General features: G+C 56.8%; 8 protein-coding genes across 8 annotated transcripts; 2 read left to right on the forward strand and 6 right to left on the reverse strand.

The window, feature by feature from the left end:
* Positions 1 to 115: 115 nt before the first annotated feature.
* On the reverse strand, positions 116 to 1,669 carry PHSY_004409 (hypothetical protein; the record flags this gene model as incomplete). The annotated part of the gene is made up of 1 exon (XM_012335022.1): positions 116 to 1,669. One exon carries the CDS (start codon positions 1,667 to 1,669, stop codon positions 116 to 118), a length of 1,554 nt encoding a protein of 517 aa, XP_012190412.1.
* Positions 1,670 to 2,761: 1,092 nt separating this feature from the next.
* On the forward strand, positions 2,762 to 5,917 carry PHSY_004410 (hypothetical protein; the record flags this gene model as incomplete). Its single annotated transcript, XM_012335023.1, has 2 exons — positions 2,762 to 3,052; positions 3,326 to 5,917. The coding sequence occupies 2 exons, from the start codon at positions 2,762 to 2,764 to the stop codon at positions 5,915 to 5,917; spliced, it is 2,883 nt and encodes a 960-aa protein (XP_012190413.1).
* A 34-nt stretch (positions 5,918 to 5,951) lies between these two features.
* PHSY_004411 (potential mitochondrial nonproton-pumping NADH dehydrogenase) lies at positions 5,952 to 7,788 on the reverse strand (the record flags this gene model as incomplete). The annotated part of the gene is made up of 2 exons (XM_012335024.1): positions 5,952 to 6,752; positions 6,847 to 7,788. 2 exons carry the CDS (start codon positions 7,786 to 7,788, stop codon positions 5,952 to 5,954), a joined length of 1,743 nt encoding a protein of 580 aa, XP_012190414.1.
* An 893-nt stretch (positions 7,789 to 8,681) lies between these two features.
* Positions 8,682 to 10,325, reverse strand: PHSY_004412 (hypothetical protein; the record flags this gene model as incomplete). The annotated part of the gene is made up of 1 exon (XM_012335025.1): positions 8,682 to 10,325. One exon carries the CDS (start codon positions 10,323 to 10,325, stop codon positions 8,682 to 8,684), a length of 1,644 nt encoding a protein of 547 aa, XP_012190415.1.
* A 2,571-nt stretch (positions 10,326 to 12,896) lies between these two features.
* Positions 12,897 to 14,275, reverse strand: PHSY_004413 (hypothetical protein; the record flags this gene model as incomplete). The annotated part of the gene is made up of 4 exons (XM_012335026.1): positions 12,897 to 13,128; positions 13,666 to 13,760; positions 13,914 to 14,151; positions 14,244 to 14,275. The coding sequence occupies 4 exons, from the start codon at positions 14,273 to 14,275 to the stop codon at positions 12,897 to 12,899; spliced, it is 597 nt and encodes a 198-aa protein (XP_012190416.1).
* Positions 14,276 to 14,872: 597 nt separating this feature from the next.
* On the reverse strand, positions 14,873 to 15,148 carry PHSY_004414 (hypothetical protein; the record flags this gene model as incomplete). The annotated part of the gene is made up of 1 exon (XM_012335027.1): positions 14,873 to 15,148. One exon carries the CDS (start codon positions 15,146 to 15,148, stop codon positions 14,873 to 14,875), a length of 276 nt encoding a protein of 91 aa, XP_012190417.1.
* Positions 15,149 to 15,450: 302 nt separating this feature from the next.
* Positions 15,451 to 15,810, reverse strand: PHSY_004415 (hypothetical protein; the record flags this gene model as incomplete). The annotated part of the gene is made up of 1 exon (XM_012335028.1): positions 15,451 to 15,810. One exon carries the CDS (start codon positions 15,808 to 15,810, stop codon positions 15,451 to 15,453), a length of 360 nt encoding a protein of 119 aa, XP_012190418.1.
* Positions 15,811 to 16,456: 646 nt separating this feature from the next.
* On the forward strand, positions 16,457 to 17,503 carry PHSY_004416 (hypothetical protein; the record flags this gene model as incomplete). Its single annotated transcript, XM_012335029.1, has 1 exon — positions 16,457 to 17,503. One exon carries the CDS (start codon positions 16,457 to 16,459, stop codon positions 17,501 to 17,503), a length of 1,047 nt encoding a protein of 348 aa, XP_012190419.1.
* Between the last annotated feature and the right edge of the window lie 359 nt (positions 17,504 to 17,862).

Below are 17,862 nucleotides of genomic sequence, written 5' to 3' on the forward strand. Positions count from 1 at the left end.
CTAGGTGGCGCCCAAGAGACAGTAGGACAGGAAAGACATTCTGACAGTGCCGGTTAGCGTCGAAGTGATGCGAGCGCTTCTCTTCCTCCTTCGAATCATCTCCCTCCGTAGCTGCTCAGTTGGCACCGCCACGAGCAGCACCACCACGACCACGAACATTCGCTCCACCACGTGCAGCACCACCCCTAGCACCTCCACCAACACCGTTACCGTTGCGAGCGCCACCATTACCAGCACCGCGTGCACCACCAGCGCCGCCGGCACCACCGCCAGCAGCAGGCTTTCGTCGCTCCTCGATCGTCACGTTCCATCCGTTCTTGCCGACAGCCACGCTTCCCTTGGCGGCCGCTTTGCGCGCACCGTCGACGCTGCTGAACTCGGCAAAGGCGCACGATCGGCTAGCGATGATCTGCAGGTCCTTGACCGTGCCGAACGCCTCGAGCGCCTGACGGAGCACCGCATCGGTGACCTGTTCGGCGACGACGTTCTTGATGTACACCGAGGGCGACGAGCTGGCACCGCTCGAAGCGGCAGCGGCCGACTTGGGAGAGGCTCCGGCACCAGCACCACCGGCCGAGGCAGGCTTGGCGCTGGTTGCTGCAGCGGCGGGGCGAGACGAAGAGACGCCCTTTGCTTCGGTCGAGACGTTGGATCCCCATCGAGTGGCATCCGAAGCAGCAAGCGTAGCCCACGTCTTGGGCTTGGGTGGACCGGTGGGCTGCGCAGGAGCGGCAGCAGGCGCGGGTGCGGGCGCAGCAGCAGCATCGGGAGCGGAGGAGGTAGCAGCTGGCGCAGTCTCGGTCTTGGCGGCAGCGGCAGCATCTTGTGCGCCCTTGGAAGCAACAGGAGCCTCATCAGCTTCGACAGCGGTCACCTTCTTGTCGACGCCGATCTGATCAGCGTCAGCCTTGGTGGGCTCAGCAGCGGTCGAGGTAGCCACAGCCTCGTCGACAGCAGAGGGAGCGCCCACCTGAAAAGTCTCCTGCTCGGCGACTGGCTCGGTGTCGGCCGACTCGATGGCCTTGGAAGGGGTGCTGACGGAAGGAAGGTGGGGAACGGCGTTGGCGTTACCGATGTTGTTGACCTCGATGGTGTGGGGCACCTCGACACCCTTCTTGTCGGCCTCGTCGATCTCGTCCTGGAGAGCCTCGTCGACAGCCTCTGCCTCAGCCTCAATCTCCTCCTCGTCCTTCAGGTAGCGGAAGATGTCGTTGAGGACGTAGTAGCCGTTGGGCTGTTCGGCCAGGAAGAAGGTCTGGGCAAACTTCCTCCAAGCGCCTCCGTTGTTGCTGAGCTCACCAAGAACCTGGACGAGGATACCGCCGCTCGCAGAGCTCTGGGTGTCGACATTGGAGACAAACACCTTGGCGTCCTGGAAGTCGAGCGAGGTGATCTTGTCGTGGATCTGCTGCTGGCCGAAGCACGGCGACGACTCCTCCTGTTCGGTGCCGTGGACCATGGTTGATTTTTTGGTGAAGAAGCAGTGGAGACGGCCCGGGTTCTGGTTAAGGAAGGTGTAGTACTGGGTGACGAAGAGCCAGCCTACCTCGGAGGCCTGGACGGCGGGCTTGGAGGCATTGTTACCAGCAGCGACGGCCGAGGAAGAGGAAGCTGCTGATGAGCCGTTGGCGGCGGTGGCGGCGTTGCTTGCAGTGACGGCGGCGGACATGGTGGATATGCTATACGAACGGTGACGACGAAGCCTACGACGATGGCACCCAATGAGCGAGTGGACAAATGAAAGGGAGAAGCGAACCTCTTTGAAAGGGATCGGATCGGAACCGAGCGGCTAATGCGAGGCTTTTGAAAGCGAAAGAGAAAGAAATATGATGCTGTGGCGAGAACAGCAACACTAGATGCGATGCGGTAGTAGCGGTGGTGGTGGTGGTGATGACAATGATGATGCTGATTGATCGGAATCAGCGACACTCACACTCTACTCTAGAAGAATGAATCGGGTGCACCGACTCGTGACTGTGACTGCGCGCTCCGACAGTCGGTCACACAACCTCACAGAAAAGGGTGGAGGCCAACAGAAGGCGCACACCTGCAAAGAAAGCCTTTTAGCCACGGCCTGGCTTGACTCGCATTGTGGCAGCAGCCTACGCACACGCACACACACATTTTTACTCAAGCGACTCGCTCTTCTTCTCTCTCACGCACAGAGTTTCGGGTCCATCTCGAGCTTGTATCGAGACCAACATGGCGTGGGAATTGTGCGATGAATGAGGCTGTTGACTCTAGGTTTCAAAGCAAAGCCTCTTTTTCTTTTCATTATTTGTCGCGGGTGCGAATCTGGAAGAAAGCGTCGGAAGAAGCGAGACCGGTCGGACTTGGTCCAGCCGCGCGGTGCTTCGCAAGCAGCGTCTCTGATGCTCCTGCTGCTCTGACAGTCAGACTTCTCGGCACTGTTCCGACAGCTGGTAAGACTCGCACATCGATGCCATCTCTAAGCCATGTCATCGCTCAGGTTGAAGTGATCAAAATCGATCATCGAGAGCGTCTTCATCAACGTACAAAGGGTATCATCAGTCGAAACCGAACGAGAAGAACTTGGAAGAAGTGGGCTCATCTGATCGGCTGATGCAAGGGCAACTTCCGCAGCTGCTGCGTGCTTGCTCGCTTGCCTGCCTGCTCGTGCTGTTTCTGTGTTGCTCTCTTTGACCCCGCTTTCTGATTTCTTCTCGACCACTACTTTCAGTTCTGAATTGGAGAGGTCGCGCTTTCGAATGAAAGTACACATTTCAATGTGCGAATACAAATGGAAATATTCGAGCCAGGTGACGTGTGTCCCTGGTCAGCTCTAACAGTTGCGTACGATATCGACCACGAGTCGTCATCAGCTTACCGCTCCATCGGGGTTGAAACAGGATCGTCATCACGAAACGTGTTTCGCTGTATCCAATCCCGCTCAAATGATGAACGACTCAGACTCAAGGTGGCTCGTGCCATCGTGCTTACGATCTCTGTTGTGTTATACGTGTCAACAGCTGGGCCAGCGAACGCCAAAGCCGCATCCAACTGCGAAAGAAAGAACAACACCTCTCTTTCGGTGCGTGGTTGCGCACGGGGCTCGCTCGGCGTTGCGGGTGTGTGTGTCACTTTGCTTTCTCGATTTTGAAAGCGGGGAACAACCGAGCGTGAAGCGTGAGCGTGAAATTGCAAGGCAAATATACACACAATCGCGGCAGCTCATCACAGCACGGAGGACAATCCGAATAGAGTGTGTGCCTCGTCGGAGCGCATCCGCCATCACACGGCTCGTTTGATAGATGTCTGCGTCCACCATCACGACCTTCACCCGCTGAGCCCGTTTGCCTCTCAGTCAAGTCCACTGATCAACATATCGGGGACTGCTTCCGAAGCGCGCTTTTGCAGGATGGAGCTCAACGTCGACAACGCCAAAGCGCTCTTGGCTCAGCAAGAGCACGAGCTGCAGTCCACACGCGATGCTCAGTCGAACCTGCGCGCCGCTCAACCCATCACCGCATCTACCATACATCCAAACGGTACTGCTGTCGACCTCGCACCCGCTGTCGCTGCCGCCGCTTCGACACCCGAGTCTGCGGCTGCGGCTGCGGCTGCGTCACTCCCTCCAGCGATGGCACCACCATCGAGCGCACCTCCCACCGCCTCCTCGACAGGCCGCATGCAGCTCATCGACGAGCACCAAAAGTTCAACAGCTCCGAATTCTCTCCACACCTCACTCAATGGGGACTCGACGACGTCGGCTTCGGCTACGACCTCTGCGCCGTCCTCGGCTCCCAATCCACCGGCAAATCCACCCTCCTCAACAAGCTCTTCGGCACCAACTTCGACGTCATGAGCGAGTCGGCGCGTCAGCAGACCACAAAAGGAATTTGGATGTGCAAGGGGCTCAAGATGAACGTCCTCGTCATGGACGTCGAAGGAACCGACGGACGCGAACGAGGCGAGGACCAGGACTTTGAACGCAAATCCGCCCTCTTCTCCATGGCATCCGCCGAAGTGCTCATCGTCAACCTGTGGGAGCACCAAGTCGGTCTCTACCAGGGAGCCAACATGGGTCTACTCAAGACGGTCTTCGAAGTCAATCTAGGCCTGTTCCAAGCGAGCAAAGCCAAAACCGTCGGTGCAAAGGACAAGACCTTGCTGCTCTTCGTCATTCGCGATCACATCGGCGTTACACCACTCGAAAACCTCTCCGCCACCATCATGGCCGATCTCTCCAAGATCTGGTTCTCCCTGTCCAAACCCGAAGGACTCGAAAACTCCAACATCACCGACTTTTTCGACTTCATGTTCACCACCCTCCCGCACAAGATCCTCCAACCCGTCGAATTCGACCGCGCCGTCGACCTCCTCCGCAACCGCTTCGTCGACCCCAAGGATCCCAACTTTGTCTTCCGAACCGAGTACCACAAGCGCATCCCCGCCGACGGTCTACCCCACTACCTCGAGTCCATCTGGGAACAGGTCATGACCAACAAAGACCTCGACCTCCCCACCCAGCAGGAGCTCCTCGCGCAGTTCCGATGCGACGAGATCGCCAACGCCGCCTTCACCCTCTTCGCTACGGACATCAAGGGGTTCCGCAAACTCATCGAAGGCGGTTCTGTTCTCGAAAGCTTGGGTCCGGACATGGCGCTGCATCGAGCCGCCGCCATGAGCAAGTTCGATCGCGACGCCAGCAGATACCACCCGGAAGTGTACAAACGCAAACGCATCGATCTGCTCGAGAAACTCAACGCCTCGCTCTCACCGTTCTTCCTCGGTCAGCTCAAGAACCTCCACCGAAGCCTGCTCGCCTCCTTCAAGCAGAACGTGCTCGACAGGATGAAGAACGACGCCAACTACGACTTTGGCTCGCTCGTAGGCGGCGAGAAGAAGGCGGCGATGGCCAAGTTCGAGTTGGCGGCGAGGGCGGTGCTGCTGGACGAGACGGATTGGTCGATCCACGACGAGGTGGCCGAGTTGGAAGCAGAGATCCAGAGCATTTCCGATACGATGAGGGTCGAGGAGACGCGGAAGATGGTGGTGGCGATCGAGCGGACCTTCAAGAAGAACATTTCAGAGCCGGTGGAAGTCGCCTTGACTTCTCCCAAGGACACACTTTGGGACGAAGTTCTGACAGCATTTTCGGGACTTCTCGAGCAGGCTGAAGGGAATTATCTGAAAAAGGCAAAGAGCTTCAATTGCACGGACAAAGAGAACGAAGTTGCGTTGATGGATTTGAGGAGGAAGAGCTGGTTGAGTTTCCGGGCGAAAGTGGACGAGCAGACGGCGGATTCCGTCATGGCAGGCAAACTGCGCGGATGGTTCGAGGATCGATTCCGGTACGACGATGCTGGTGTTCCGCGGGTCTGGAAACCGGAGGACGACATCGATTCGGCCTACCGCAAAGCTCGGGACGAAACGCTGACCCTCATCCCGCTGTTCTCCAAGATCCAGCCTTCCAACCCCTCCCTCCTCCCCGACATCCCCAGCACCTCAGACACCTCCGACCCCGACGCCGACGCATTCGACCTCCCCTCGACGCTCACCATCCTCACCCCCACACGCACCTCCTCCATCGCCTCGCGCTTCCGCAAAGAAGCAGACGCGCTGTACGTCGAAGCCAAACGCTCCACCGTATCCTCCATCGCCCAAGTACCGCTCTGGATGTACGGTGTGATGCTCGTGTTGGGGTGGAACGAGATGATGGCCGTGTTGTCGAGTCCGGTGTACTTTGCGTTCTTGTTGGTGTTGATCGCCAGCGCGTATGTTGTTTGGAGGTTGAACCTCAGCGGTCCGCTGTTGAGCGTGGCGAGGGCAGTGGTTAGGGAGGTACATAGATTGGCGGATGACACGTTGAGGAGTCACTTCAGTCAACCCGTGCCCGCTCAGCAGGTCAGACACGACCCGAAACCGGAGGAGATCGAGTTGCAGGAAAAGTAAATGTCCATTGATATCACTTGTAAGGCACACACTTTTAAAATCGACCGACATCCCTTCCGAACAAAATATTGCTCGCCCAGTTCGCAGGAACCAAGAACCGATTCCTCCAGCTCATCGACATGATCGTATACGCGCTCCGCCAGAGCACCCACGCCAGCGCGCCCGACTCCTTCTTGACGGGTGAATCGATGAGCGCCTTGCCCGATCCGATGGAGGCCATGCTACCCTTGTCGAGGAACTTGAACGGTTTCGGTGGTTCGCTGGAGGGTTGCGAGATGTGCGTGTTGAAGAGCGAGGCTAGGTAGGAGCCTTTTTGGGAGGCGACTTGGGCGGTGGCGGGGAGCGCGCCCGAGGTTTGACTGGAGCAGTCGCCGAGTGCAAACACGTTGTCCAGCGGCACCAAGTCGTCCGTTTGCGAAGCAGAGTCGTACAGCGATGGGTTCAACACCGATCCTCCCAGCGAGGCCGAGTTCGAGTTCGAGACGAGCACGTTCAACGTATCGTTGGTCAAGACCTTCCCCGTCCGCTCTTCCTTGCCGACACCACGGAACGCTTCGATCAGGGGCGAGGTGGTGATACCCGTACTCCAAACCACCATCCCTGCACCCAGCTTTTCTTCCACTCCTTCTTCCGAGGAGAGAACGACGGCGTCCCGCTCAACACGTTTGATCTTGGCACTCAGTCGAACTTGGATGCCGTCTCGAGCGAACTTCTTCATGGCGTAGTCTGCCAGCCCGGCATCGAAGCTCGACAGGATGGATTTGCCGGCATCGAGCAGTCGGATGGACGGGTAGGAGCGGAGGTTCGGATAGAGTCGGGCGAGGTCGTCCTTGATCTGCGTGTATCGTTCAAAGCGCAAGGAAGCGTGAATGACGTTGTGAGCTTTCATTTTTCCTTCATATAGAGAGGCGCCGTGAGGATGTACTTACCAAATCGTGAAGTTCCGCCGCAAACTCTGATCCCGTAGGACCGCCTCCGACGACGACAAAGCTCAACAGCTTTCGGAGTTCTTCCTCCTGCTCTGTCGTCATCTGCTTCCCATCCGAAGTGTAGTAATGATGTTTGGCATTGGCACTCTCGAACAAACCCAGGATCCTCCACCTTATCGCCCTCGCATCGCCCACATCTTTGAGGAACAACGCATTCTCTTTCACACCTTTGGTCCCGAACGTCGCGTTGTACGATCCCACACACATGACCAGATAATCATAATCGAGTGAATAGGTAAACCTCTTTCCCTCCTCCTTCGGCTGTGCCCCCGACTGGAGTGGATCCGAGAGACGAAACTGAGGGTTGAAGGCGGACGTGAGTTCGATCTTTCGTTTGCGGAAATCGACGGCGTCGCACCAGGCATGGTGGTACTCCATCCAGCGGTTGGAGTGGATGGGTTCGATGGCGGAGCGGAAGTCGAGCGTGGCGCAGCTGGCTTGGGCGAGCAAGGGGGTGAAGGAGAAGGAGGTGGTGGGGGAGATGACTTTGACGTCGAAGCGACGCAGCGTCGGGTAGGAGAGCGATTTGAGGAATGCGTAGCCGCCCCAGCCTGTGCCGAGCACCACCAGGCGCTGTTTGTGTTGCGAGGTGGCCTCTGTTGCGTAGCATCGAGAGTGAGAGTAGGAAGGGCGAGGGTGGACGCGTGAGAGTGTGGATCCGGTGCTGCGTATGAGCGACATGGTGAGGGCTGTTGCTCGACGTGTGCCGGAATGGTGGTGGGAAGAAAAGCGCACAGCCGATGTGAAGATGATCAGAAGATGGGTGATGGTAACGCGCCAGAAGATCATTCGACAAGGCACTGTATGACACCTCTCCTCGTCGTTATCACAACACGACCGTCGAACATCAACAGGTCGGACACCTGCCGCTCTCTCACTCATCGCCCTTCGTCCAAGCCACACACACTCTCAGTCACTCTGTCACACATCTTCCACGCTTGACCGCTTCGAATCCGATCCAGTGCGTTTGTCATCTTCCACCGCTTCTTCTCGTCTCTGCATCCGATTTGGTCAATGCGTTTTTCCCATCACACGTTTCGGAAAGGGTCCCGTTCAGCAATTCGCAACCAACGGCACCAACGTGTGAAAACTGTCAGTCGGATTGTATGGCTGTCACGCTTAACCGCCTGCGCTCTCGGGTCCTGCATGAAAAGCTCTCTCACTCATCGTCGATTTTCCGAAAAATCAGTAAAGACCCTTAGAGTCGACATGCAGTGCAGCATCATTTCACAGCGCACTGGACCCTTTTGACTCCTCACAGTGATTGCTGGCGGTAGGGTGGGTTCCGGTAGCTCCCGCTGTCACATCCGAGATCGCGGGGGTCCTTTGGCAATGCTCTCCGTTCCCGTGATTCAGATGGTCTTGCGTGAAAGCTACTCTGCCACTCTCCTCCGCAAAACCCAGTCCAGATTGCGATCAATCAAATCCAAGAACGCCCTCGACTGGATCATCCCGCATCAGCCCACGTCCTATGGGTTTGCAGCAGCTAGAACGGCACTTTCTATCTTCGTCAGACATGTTACGGTTGTTCGGATAATCATAAGATGATAGATGCTAAATATGCAAAGGGGAGCTAAAACTATAAGAGGTACAGATGGGATAGTGTGTGCGGGGAAAAGACATGCTGATATGCGAGGCTCGTCCATGGATGTATAAAAAGACGAGAGGTATGATGTGGGTATGCAGAGCCGCAGATGCATCGATTGTAGTGAGAGACCAAGGAAAAAAAAGTGTCCGTATTTTGCAACAGTGCAAGCAAGCTCTAGCTTTGTCTTCTAGAAAGTGGCACTGCTGGCAGAGCTGAAGCTTCGAGAGGCCGGTTTGCGGGGCACGCGCACCCGCAGCGTGTGCCCGTCGAATTCGGCCTTGACGTTGATCAGATCGCACTCCTTGTCGGGAAAGGTGATGCGGCGCTCAAAGTGTCCGCCTCCTTCGGCGTCCCACCTGTCGGCGATGATGTGCAGCGTGCGGTCTTGCGAATGACGTTTCGTGACAAGCGTGATGCAGTCAAGCGAGAAGCCGGGAAGGCGTGTCACGAGGGTATAGTGGTGTCGCTCCGTCTCGATTACCAAGTCGGTCTCAGGAGGCGCCGGTCGACGCTCCAAGAATGGTAGCGACGGCGGGCTGATCGGCGTCGAGATGCTGCACGACGAGTTGCGTGCTCTCATCGGCGAGCTCTGCGGCAGCGAGTCGTCGTCGTCGTCCTTCTCCACCTCGTCGCATGAAACGCCGGCAGCATCAGCGTCCCGACCGACGCCGGCTTCGGACCATGACTGTTGCGGCGCGAGTTGATCCGACGCATCTGAAACCAAGTGGGTTCTTGTGCTCGTGGTGGTCTTGGTCGTGGTGGTTGTGGTGGTGGCCAAAAGACCAACGTTCGTCGCCTCGAGGATGCTGTCGGACGTCTCGGAAACGTGCGAAGGGCTGGGGGCGCGAAGCGTGTCGTCTGTCTCTTGCTTTAGTGCCGCCGTCATGGACGACGTGGAGTGAGGCGCCTGACCCGCCTCTGGGGTCAAGGGGCCGGTGGAGGCAGGCGAAGAGACACCTTGCGCGATGCGTCGGCCGTTGCGACTGGTGGGCCAGCTGTCGCGCTCCCTCGCGTCATCATCATCGTTGTCGTCGGCAACCGTGGATTGCGAGAGCTCTGGTGTCATGTTGGGCGCGTCGAGCGGATTGCGAGCTTCGCGCGACGATGAGCAAGACGAAGAGGATGTGCTCGGAAGAGCGGAAGCTTGAAACATTTCCAAGGTGGACTGGACGGGACCAGACTTGGCCGACGAGTCTCGCATGGAAGCGAGCATATTGCGCGTCTCGGTAAACTGCTTCGAGTTGTTGGGCTCGACGCTCGAGAAGCTGGCGTGGCGTCGCGCAGCCGCTTCGGGATCGTTCAACAGTATGCTGTGGCTGAGACGCGGCGCATCGAGAGCGAAGAAGGCCGAACGATGGTTGGTGGCGTCGAAGGACGTGGGCGAGTCGAGGTGGTCGGAGAGCGAAGGCGATGCGATGACGGACGAGGCAGCCGGGTCTTGCGACAAGGGCGGGGCGGTGGTATGACGCGAGGCGTGGAAGCGATCATTGTCGGGGAGAAGACTCCTCCAGCTGTCTGATCTTGCCGAATCTTGACTTTGCATGGACGAGCGACCGAGGCCAGCCATGGACATGGTGGAGAAACCGCTCCTTGCGCTGCTGAACGAGGTGCGAACCGTGCCCGAGGAGTAGGTGGACATGTGATCGTGGTTGATGACGAGCGGCGAAGCCTTGGCTGCGGCGTAGGTGTCGATGTCGAACGCGTTTTGGGATGGCGGCAGCATGTGAGGCGAGGCGGTGCGCTTGACGTGAGAGTCGCGCAACTTTGCTTCGGAGGCAAAGTAAGGGTCGTCATCGGGAAGCAGCGTGCGCCACGAGTCTGGACTCGTCATGCTGGCGCGCAGGGCAATGTCCGGATCCAAGCTAGGAGAAGCGTTCATATTGTTTGCGAAACTCTCTTGAGAGGTGGCGTCGGATCAGGAGATGCAGGCGCGAAACATGACAAGGACGGTGGTGACGGGTGAGAAGGGATGGCTCGAAAGAAAGCAAGCAAAGTAGAGGGTATCGACTGTTCGAAGCTGATGGCCGAGGAAAGCTCGGTGCGGCGAAATGGAGGGGTTCGCGATGAAAGGTGGGCGAATACGGCGTCAAGAGGTGGCAATCAGCGGCGTCGGAGCGGTCGATTCGGTACTTCGCTGCAAATGAAGTGCGCTGAGGATGACAGGCGGAAAGAGCAACGCGTGCTAGGAACAGGCAACCCAGGGTATCAGACAGCGGATTGCCGAGGCGGTGCTACGGACGCGGGTCTGTTGCTGAACAGACAATCTTGAGGTGGGTGAGATGCGAGTGTGCGAAGATGTAGGTGGCGAACGTTGCAAGTAGGATGGCGATTGTACAGAGAGGATGCAAGAAGTGGCGATGACGGATATGATGATTGTCGTGTGGTGACCTGGCCAGAGAAGCGTCCAAAGGCAACCGAAACTCTGTCAGTGAGGTGGTGGTGGTGGTGGTGGTGTACGACGAGGAGAAGAGGGACACGAGGTGGCAGAACGTACGACGGTAGCGGGTGACAGGCCGAGAGTGAGAGAGAGGCAGCCAGCAGCAGCAGCAGCAGCAGCATCAATTGTGTGTGACGCTGTGACAAATTCGGCAGCAGCACACGGCGGTGCAAGCAAAATCATAATGGCAGAGTGGCGATTTGGTCAGCGCAGCCAACGCGCCGCAGAAAGCACGGCAGCAGACGGCAGTGTAGCCACCCAAGCGGCACAACAGTCTCACACAGCTCTCTGCAGTGGCGAGACTGATATTTTCACCGGAACGAGTTGCGATGATCTTGTTTATTAATACAGTAATATAAAAAATAATTCCGAAAACGAAAATGACAAACTTCACCAAATCTCTCTCTGCTTTTTCCCTTCAACACACGTTCCCGAGCACAGGCTGTAGGCGTGTCTCTGGGTGTCCAGTATGTGTCTTGACCGGTCGTGCCGACCAACGATCTATAGGTCATGGACGCAACTGTAGTGCAAGCTCCCTCATGATTGTGGATCTCAGTGATCTCAGTGTAGGACAGCCAGGCAAGCTGTCTAGAGGCTGTTCTTCAACGCCGAGGGTGCAAGCAAGAGTCAAAGCAGTTGACAGCCCTGCGCCTAGGTTGGGACAACTCGCAGACCATGTTCTTCCCGTAAATTAACTCAAAGCTTCACCAAGGCGTAGCACAACCGAGGCGAGGTCAAGCGTAGGGAGCGACCGGTCCGTCGACCGGCAGTGGACAAGTCGGAGTCGAAAGCGCAGAGGGGAATGCGGAGAGCCGAGTGGAATGGAATGGTGCTTCAAACCCTGACGCAATGCATCCTTTCTTTCCATGAATCCGACCCACGGGTTCACTTTTCGAAATTGGGTTGTTGGGCAAAAATGGAAGAAAGGGAAAAAAGACCAGCGTCCAGAGCGGGGCTCAAGTGCAGGCAGGCAATTTGCGAATCTGGCATCTCTGAGATAGTTTACGCCAACTCTAAAGTCGGGATCCGCCCTTTTTTCCTTTGTGGATTTTGACTCCGCTCTTCTCTGCGCAGTATGTCCGCTCGAGAGAGCCCTTTTCTTGTACTGCACACTGATCACGCTCTTCTGGGCTGCTGCAGTGCTTTGTGATGGCTGCACGAACAGGAGTCAGTGTGCGGGACCCATTCCGATAGGAGGCCACAATAACGCGAGAGCGAGGCTGAGGCGGCGATGCGCAAATGCATGAATCCCGGAGACTGCTGCCACGCCTCAGATGTGAACCACCCAAGCCCCTGAGCGCCACCCTTGATTCTGCACGCAGCCAGCCATTTCGTGACGGGACATGCAAAATATGCGGGACGCACTTGATGACGACATGTTCGAACCTAGCCGAGGTTGGAGGGGAATTCACAAATATAGCTTAAAACAAAATATAATATGATCACAGCGCCGCGCTCTCTGCTGCTGGAAAGGCTCAGTCGATGGCGTCCGTAGTCTCCTTCCGCACGACGCCGTCCAGGACCGACGCTCAGCGTGGCTCCAGCAAGCAAGCCAGTGTTCTGGCTCAACAATGGGGAGACAGACGAGGTTGATGTTGAAAAGAATGAATAGAACGAAGCACCAAGGCGGAGCGTCAAAAAGTGAATCAACGATGCTGCATAAGATTCAAACGATGGCGTGCGTGCAACACAGCAGCCAAAGCCATGGCTCAACTCTGTCGTCGACACGATAGATACAGTAGACTCGTGACCCGCAACCACGACCCGGGACCATTGCAGGTCACCACCTCGACAACCAACCAAAACCTAATCGGCAACCTGTCGTCTGACCTCGCTAAGTTTGACTCGCCGTTCGGTATCGCTTCTCAAGGTCGTCGTCGACCACCGGCCAAGTTGCTCGGCGTGTCGAAGTCAGCAAAGGACCCTAGCTTATCGTTCGTTATCAATCCCCGTTCCCAAGCAACCCTAGGGTCTCTCTCTCTTGACGAAATCCACGTTCCGAAGGGTCGTTGCCAAGCTGGACCCTTTCTGGAAGCGCCGCCACACCTTGGCAACGGCCTTCGCTCGTCCCCTTCCCATCCTCGTTGTCAGACAGCTGCCGACACACCCTGCTCGTGTCCATCTTGAACCGAAGAAGGTTTCAAACCAGTCTCGTGCCCACATCGATTCAAAGTGGCTCGCAACGTCGAGTCGTGCACTGCCAACGAGTAAAACAACACGCATTCCTGCTTTCGGATGACGGCCTCTTACATTCGCCTGCCGAGCCGACCGTGTCGCTCGCGTAATTGCAAGCGCTCCGCTCGCCAGTGCAGCATGACGAAGAGTGTACTCTAAATCGTCTCGCTTCCACAGCAACGATACAACGCAAAACGTTTTTTTGTATCTCTCTTCGGCTGCATCCGACGGGTCGCGCACGGTGGTTTGCAGGATGCACGGGCATTTTCGACTCGAAAGCGAAGACGCTAGCGTCAGGTTCCCAATTGGTCGATGCTAGCTGTTCGGCTCAAGCACCAGCAGGCTCGCCGTCGTTCCGTCGACCTGGCAAAAGCCGGCGCTCTTGGCTCCCGCCTACAAACGTCGCCGTTCCGATTCTCGTTTCGTCCAAGCGACCCTTGTATTCTCGGTACGTAGACGCCGCGATTCCCGACCGTCAGGAAAGCGAGTGACCGAGCCAAGCCGCATGCCCTCTCGACCGTGTTACAGGTCATCCATCTCTGCCAGCCCGCAATCTCACCGACTAGTGACAGCGCGGACGACCTCTGGCGCGATCGACACCACTGAACGCATCACGTGTTCCTCAATCCCTGCATGCACGCTCATTTCAAATCTCTGTCAGCACAATTCAGCCAGCGGGCTTGGCAGCGTCTTCGGATGCGATCGACAGCTCTGCATCCAAGCCATCAACAACAATCCCGCTTCTTTTGATCTCCAACGTCGGGACCGTTTCAGAAAGCGCAGCAAATAGCAGTGACTGCAGCTCACCTGCTGTGGTCGATCGAGGCGGCCACCTTGGCTTGGCTGCATGTCTTGTGGAACAGTCAGCATCCCGAAGCTATTAATAACATCGGGACGGTACGAACCAATCATTTCATCGGTACCACACTTCTCAGATGCAGGAAAATCCCGGCGTTCTTTTTCTACAGTGCATGTGGCTTGTCGCTGTGTCACCGGCTCGTCGATGCGAAAGAATGCTTCTTGATATTCTTCCGATCCGGAGACTCTCCGAGATGGGTACGAGATTCCACCCGGAGTCGACCGTTGCTAGAGCTGTCACTCTAACTTGGTCATTATCTGCGGTGTACAAATACTGACTTTCCCAACTCGCCGGCAGCGTAACAGTTCATGTGGCTGCTCGACGTTCATGCGGATTCTGCACATGCAAAACGCATCTTGATCGAGCATCTCTTTCAAAGATCAAAGGCGTTTTTTCTTGGCACAGACATGGGGACGAAGTTGTCGCTGCAACTACAACCAGGTTCGAGGCGGTTCTCGTTTCGCGTTTAGCAGGGCCTTTCTAAAAGTGATCCGATTCTAGAGCAGAATCGGGCAGCGCGGTACCGAAAGCAATCGCGGCTCTACAAGGGGTACTCACTTCTGCAACCCGCAAACAACCACGCGACAATCCTCGCCTGACACGCACTCTTTTCCCCGGACCAAACCAAAGGACACTCGAACGCTCTGCAACCTTGATCCACCACCTGCAGTAACTAGGACTTTGCTGCTACGGACTTTTTTCTCGTGTGTTTGCTTTGCCAGGGACGCGACCTGAACGCCAGGGGTGAGAATTTTCCGAAACATGGCGCACTCCCATCCGAGCGACATCGGCATGAACACACGGTCAGACCTTCCACGCGGGCTCGGCATTTCGAGCAGACACAGTTCCCAGGATCAGAATGATTGCCGCGAAAGCTGTAGGGATTTTATTTGGTACAAACAAACAGTCACGCCTCGGTGAAAGGGTTTCTTCTGCTCGTGACGCCGTTGAACCAGGGGAAAGAGTTGCGATGCGAGTCTGGTGCTTTCACCCGATGGGCGTCGTCGAACGTCGTTTCTGCACACGCAACGCAACTGCGCAGGATGGGAGTGCGACGGCAATGTTCGATCGTTTCAACAGAATATCGGCTGCATTGGGATATCCGCAGCTCCGTCGTCTCGCCCTGTTCTTTCCCTCGTCCGTCCTCCTGCAGCGTCGCCTGGCATGAGTCGACAGCCTCCATCCTTCCCGATGATCAGCCTGTCCTTGCGACATCGAGCCCAATCACGATCCATCGTGTTCGGTCACCATTGTGTTGCTATGCGTATATTGCCAGTCCGGGTTGTTGATACAAGTACAAATGAGGTTGGATGTCAAAAGAATGCTGTGGGGGCGTCGTCGTCGCTTCAAGCAGCGGGTTAGTGTCGGTGCTTGTCGTCGAGACTTCATCGTCGCGCTTGAAAGCTTGTCTGTGGTCATCGTTTCAGGGTATAGCAGGACAGATTTACTTCTTCTTGCCCTTCATTGCTGCACGTCGACCCTCGCCTATTCATCGTTCAAAAAGTCAGATTCGTCAGTACAAAGTCTCTTGTGGATCTTCTCTTCTCCGCCCGCCAACTTACCTTTCTTAGGTGGACCTTTGCCGAGCATCTTCTTCCTCTCGACGTCCTTCTCCCTCTGAATCTCCCTGACGTCCTGCAACCTTCCCAAGCCGGGGGCGAGCTTTTCGATCGCTCGGAAGTTGACCGTGGGTGGGTAGTAGCTCAACATGGAAGGGCCCTGTAACCTTGCACGGAGGTACTTGGCGCCTGTCCTCGCGTTGGTTGGGTTGTACGAGGTGCCGAAGACTTTGGCTTGCAGTGCTTTGAGTGATGACACTGCTGATGAGGATGGTGCTACTTTCATCTTGTCGGGTGTTTGCTTCCGTAGAAGAAGGAGGCGGGAAAGGTGGTGATTAGGAGAAGAATAGGGTCGAGCATCAGGAAGAATCGATGCAGGGCGAAAAGTGACAGCTTGCCCGGCAAAAAGCTAAGTCACGTGTAGGGGGTGTCTCGCACGAGTGAATTGTGCAAGGCGGAAGTGTTGGCGGAAGCTCAACCGCGGCCTGCTTTCAAGGCACAGCTTTCAGATAAATGTCAAATTCCGACGCACCGTGCACGGTCTGGAACCTCTGGCTGAGTTTCCACGCCCCGCAGCCAGAAGCGACTGTGAACGTTTATCTTGCTCCGCACAGCCCTCGTCTCTTACTATCATCCACATCAAGGCCACGTCCTCAGTTCGACAGACTGAGTCGGTCAACACCACTACACCACACCAGAGGTGAATATACGTCCATTTGCTTGCACGGCAGGATTCGCACGAACCTTTCATCACAAAAGCCATGGCGTATCCAGGTCAAGGCGGACACCACTATCAGCAGTCGCACGGCGGCGGCGGAGGAGGAGGCGGCTTCCCAGCACCGCCGCAGGGGTATGGACAGCCAGGATACGGTTACGGGCCACCGCAGGGGCATCAACAAGGCTACCAATCGGGCGGAGGATATGCACCACCAATGCAGCCTCCGCAGGGCGGCGTGCAGGGTCAGATGGGATACGGCTACGCTCCACCTTCGGGCCCCGTCGGTCCTCCCGAGTACGCCTCCAACCACGTCAACTACAACCCGCAGGGCGGTATGATGGGCAACCAGCGCTACGAGTACTCATCGATGCAGGGCAAGCGCAAGGCGCTGCTGATCGGTATCAACTACTTTGGACAGAATGGAGAGCTTCGAGGATGCATCAACGACGTTCGAAACGTGCAGGGTTTCCTTCGACAGCGCGGATACAAGGACGACGACATGGTGGTGCTGACCGACGACCAGCGCGATGCACGCAGCATCCCGACGAGGCAGAACATGACGGCGGCGATGCACTGGTTGGTGCGAGGCGCCCAGCCGGGCGATGCGCTCTTCTTCCACTACAGCGGACACGGTGGTCAGGCCAAAGCGTCGCAGGGAGACGAGGCGGACGGATACAACGAGACCATCATCCCCGTCGACTACCAGCAGGTTGGGCAGATGGAGGACGACGAGCTGCACGCCATCATGGTGCGTCCGCTCCCCGTAGGCTGTCGTCTCACCGCCATCTTTGACTCGTGCCACTCGGGTACCGCGCTCGACCTGCCTTACGTCTACACCACGTCGGGCAACGTCAAGGAGCCCAACGTCATAGCGGGCGTGGGCAAGGGTCTCATGGGAGCAGCGATGAACTACGCGCGCGGCGACGTCATGGGCATGGCCAAGGGACTCTTCTCGACCTTCACCACGGCCAAGAACACGAACGGAGCCGAAGAGATCACCAAGCAGACGCGCTCGAGCGGTGCCGACGTGGTGATGCTGAGTGGATGCAAGGACTCGCAGACGAGTGCGGATGCCACCGAGGCGGGCAAGGCGACGGGCGCGTGCTCGTTCGCATTCCTCACCGTGATGAACCAGTACCCGCAGCTGACGTACAAGCAGATGCTCAATGCGGTGAGGGACGTGCTGGCGAGCAAGTACAGTCAGAAGCCGCAGCTGAGCTCGTCGCATCCGATCGATATGGATCTGCTGTTCGTTCTCTAGAGGTTTTCTGGAGTTGCTTTGCATTGAGTGTTTCGAGAATATACTGTTGTTATAATGATGCTGCGAGATTGTGGTTGTGGATCTCACGTTCTGAAGCACCGACCGACGGGTTCTCCGTGGCAGTGAGAGGCGTCGGAGGGGCCCGTGGAGGGTCTGAAGCTTGTGTTGCCCTGTCAACCTGAGCTATTCTGTTTGGAGTTTCAAGCTGCTACAACACGTCAACGTCAAACGGCGGGTGACAGGCAGTCGGATACGCCGCCGATGACGTCCAACTTCGGTGTCACGGGCCATCCGATCTGCGGTGTGCAGCCTCCACAAAATTGACGTTCTTTTTCACCTTTCTCGACACTCCCTTTTTT

The sequence above is a fragment of the Pseudozyma hubeiensis genome (assembly GCF_000403515.1).
Source record: "Pseudozyma hubeiensis SY62 DNA, scaffold: PHS45, whole genome shotgun sequence".
NCBI lineage: Eukaryota > Fungi > Basidiomycota > Ustilaginomycetes > Ustilaginales > Ustilaginaceae > Pseudozyma > Pseudozyma hubeiensis.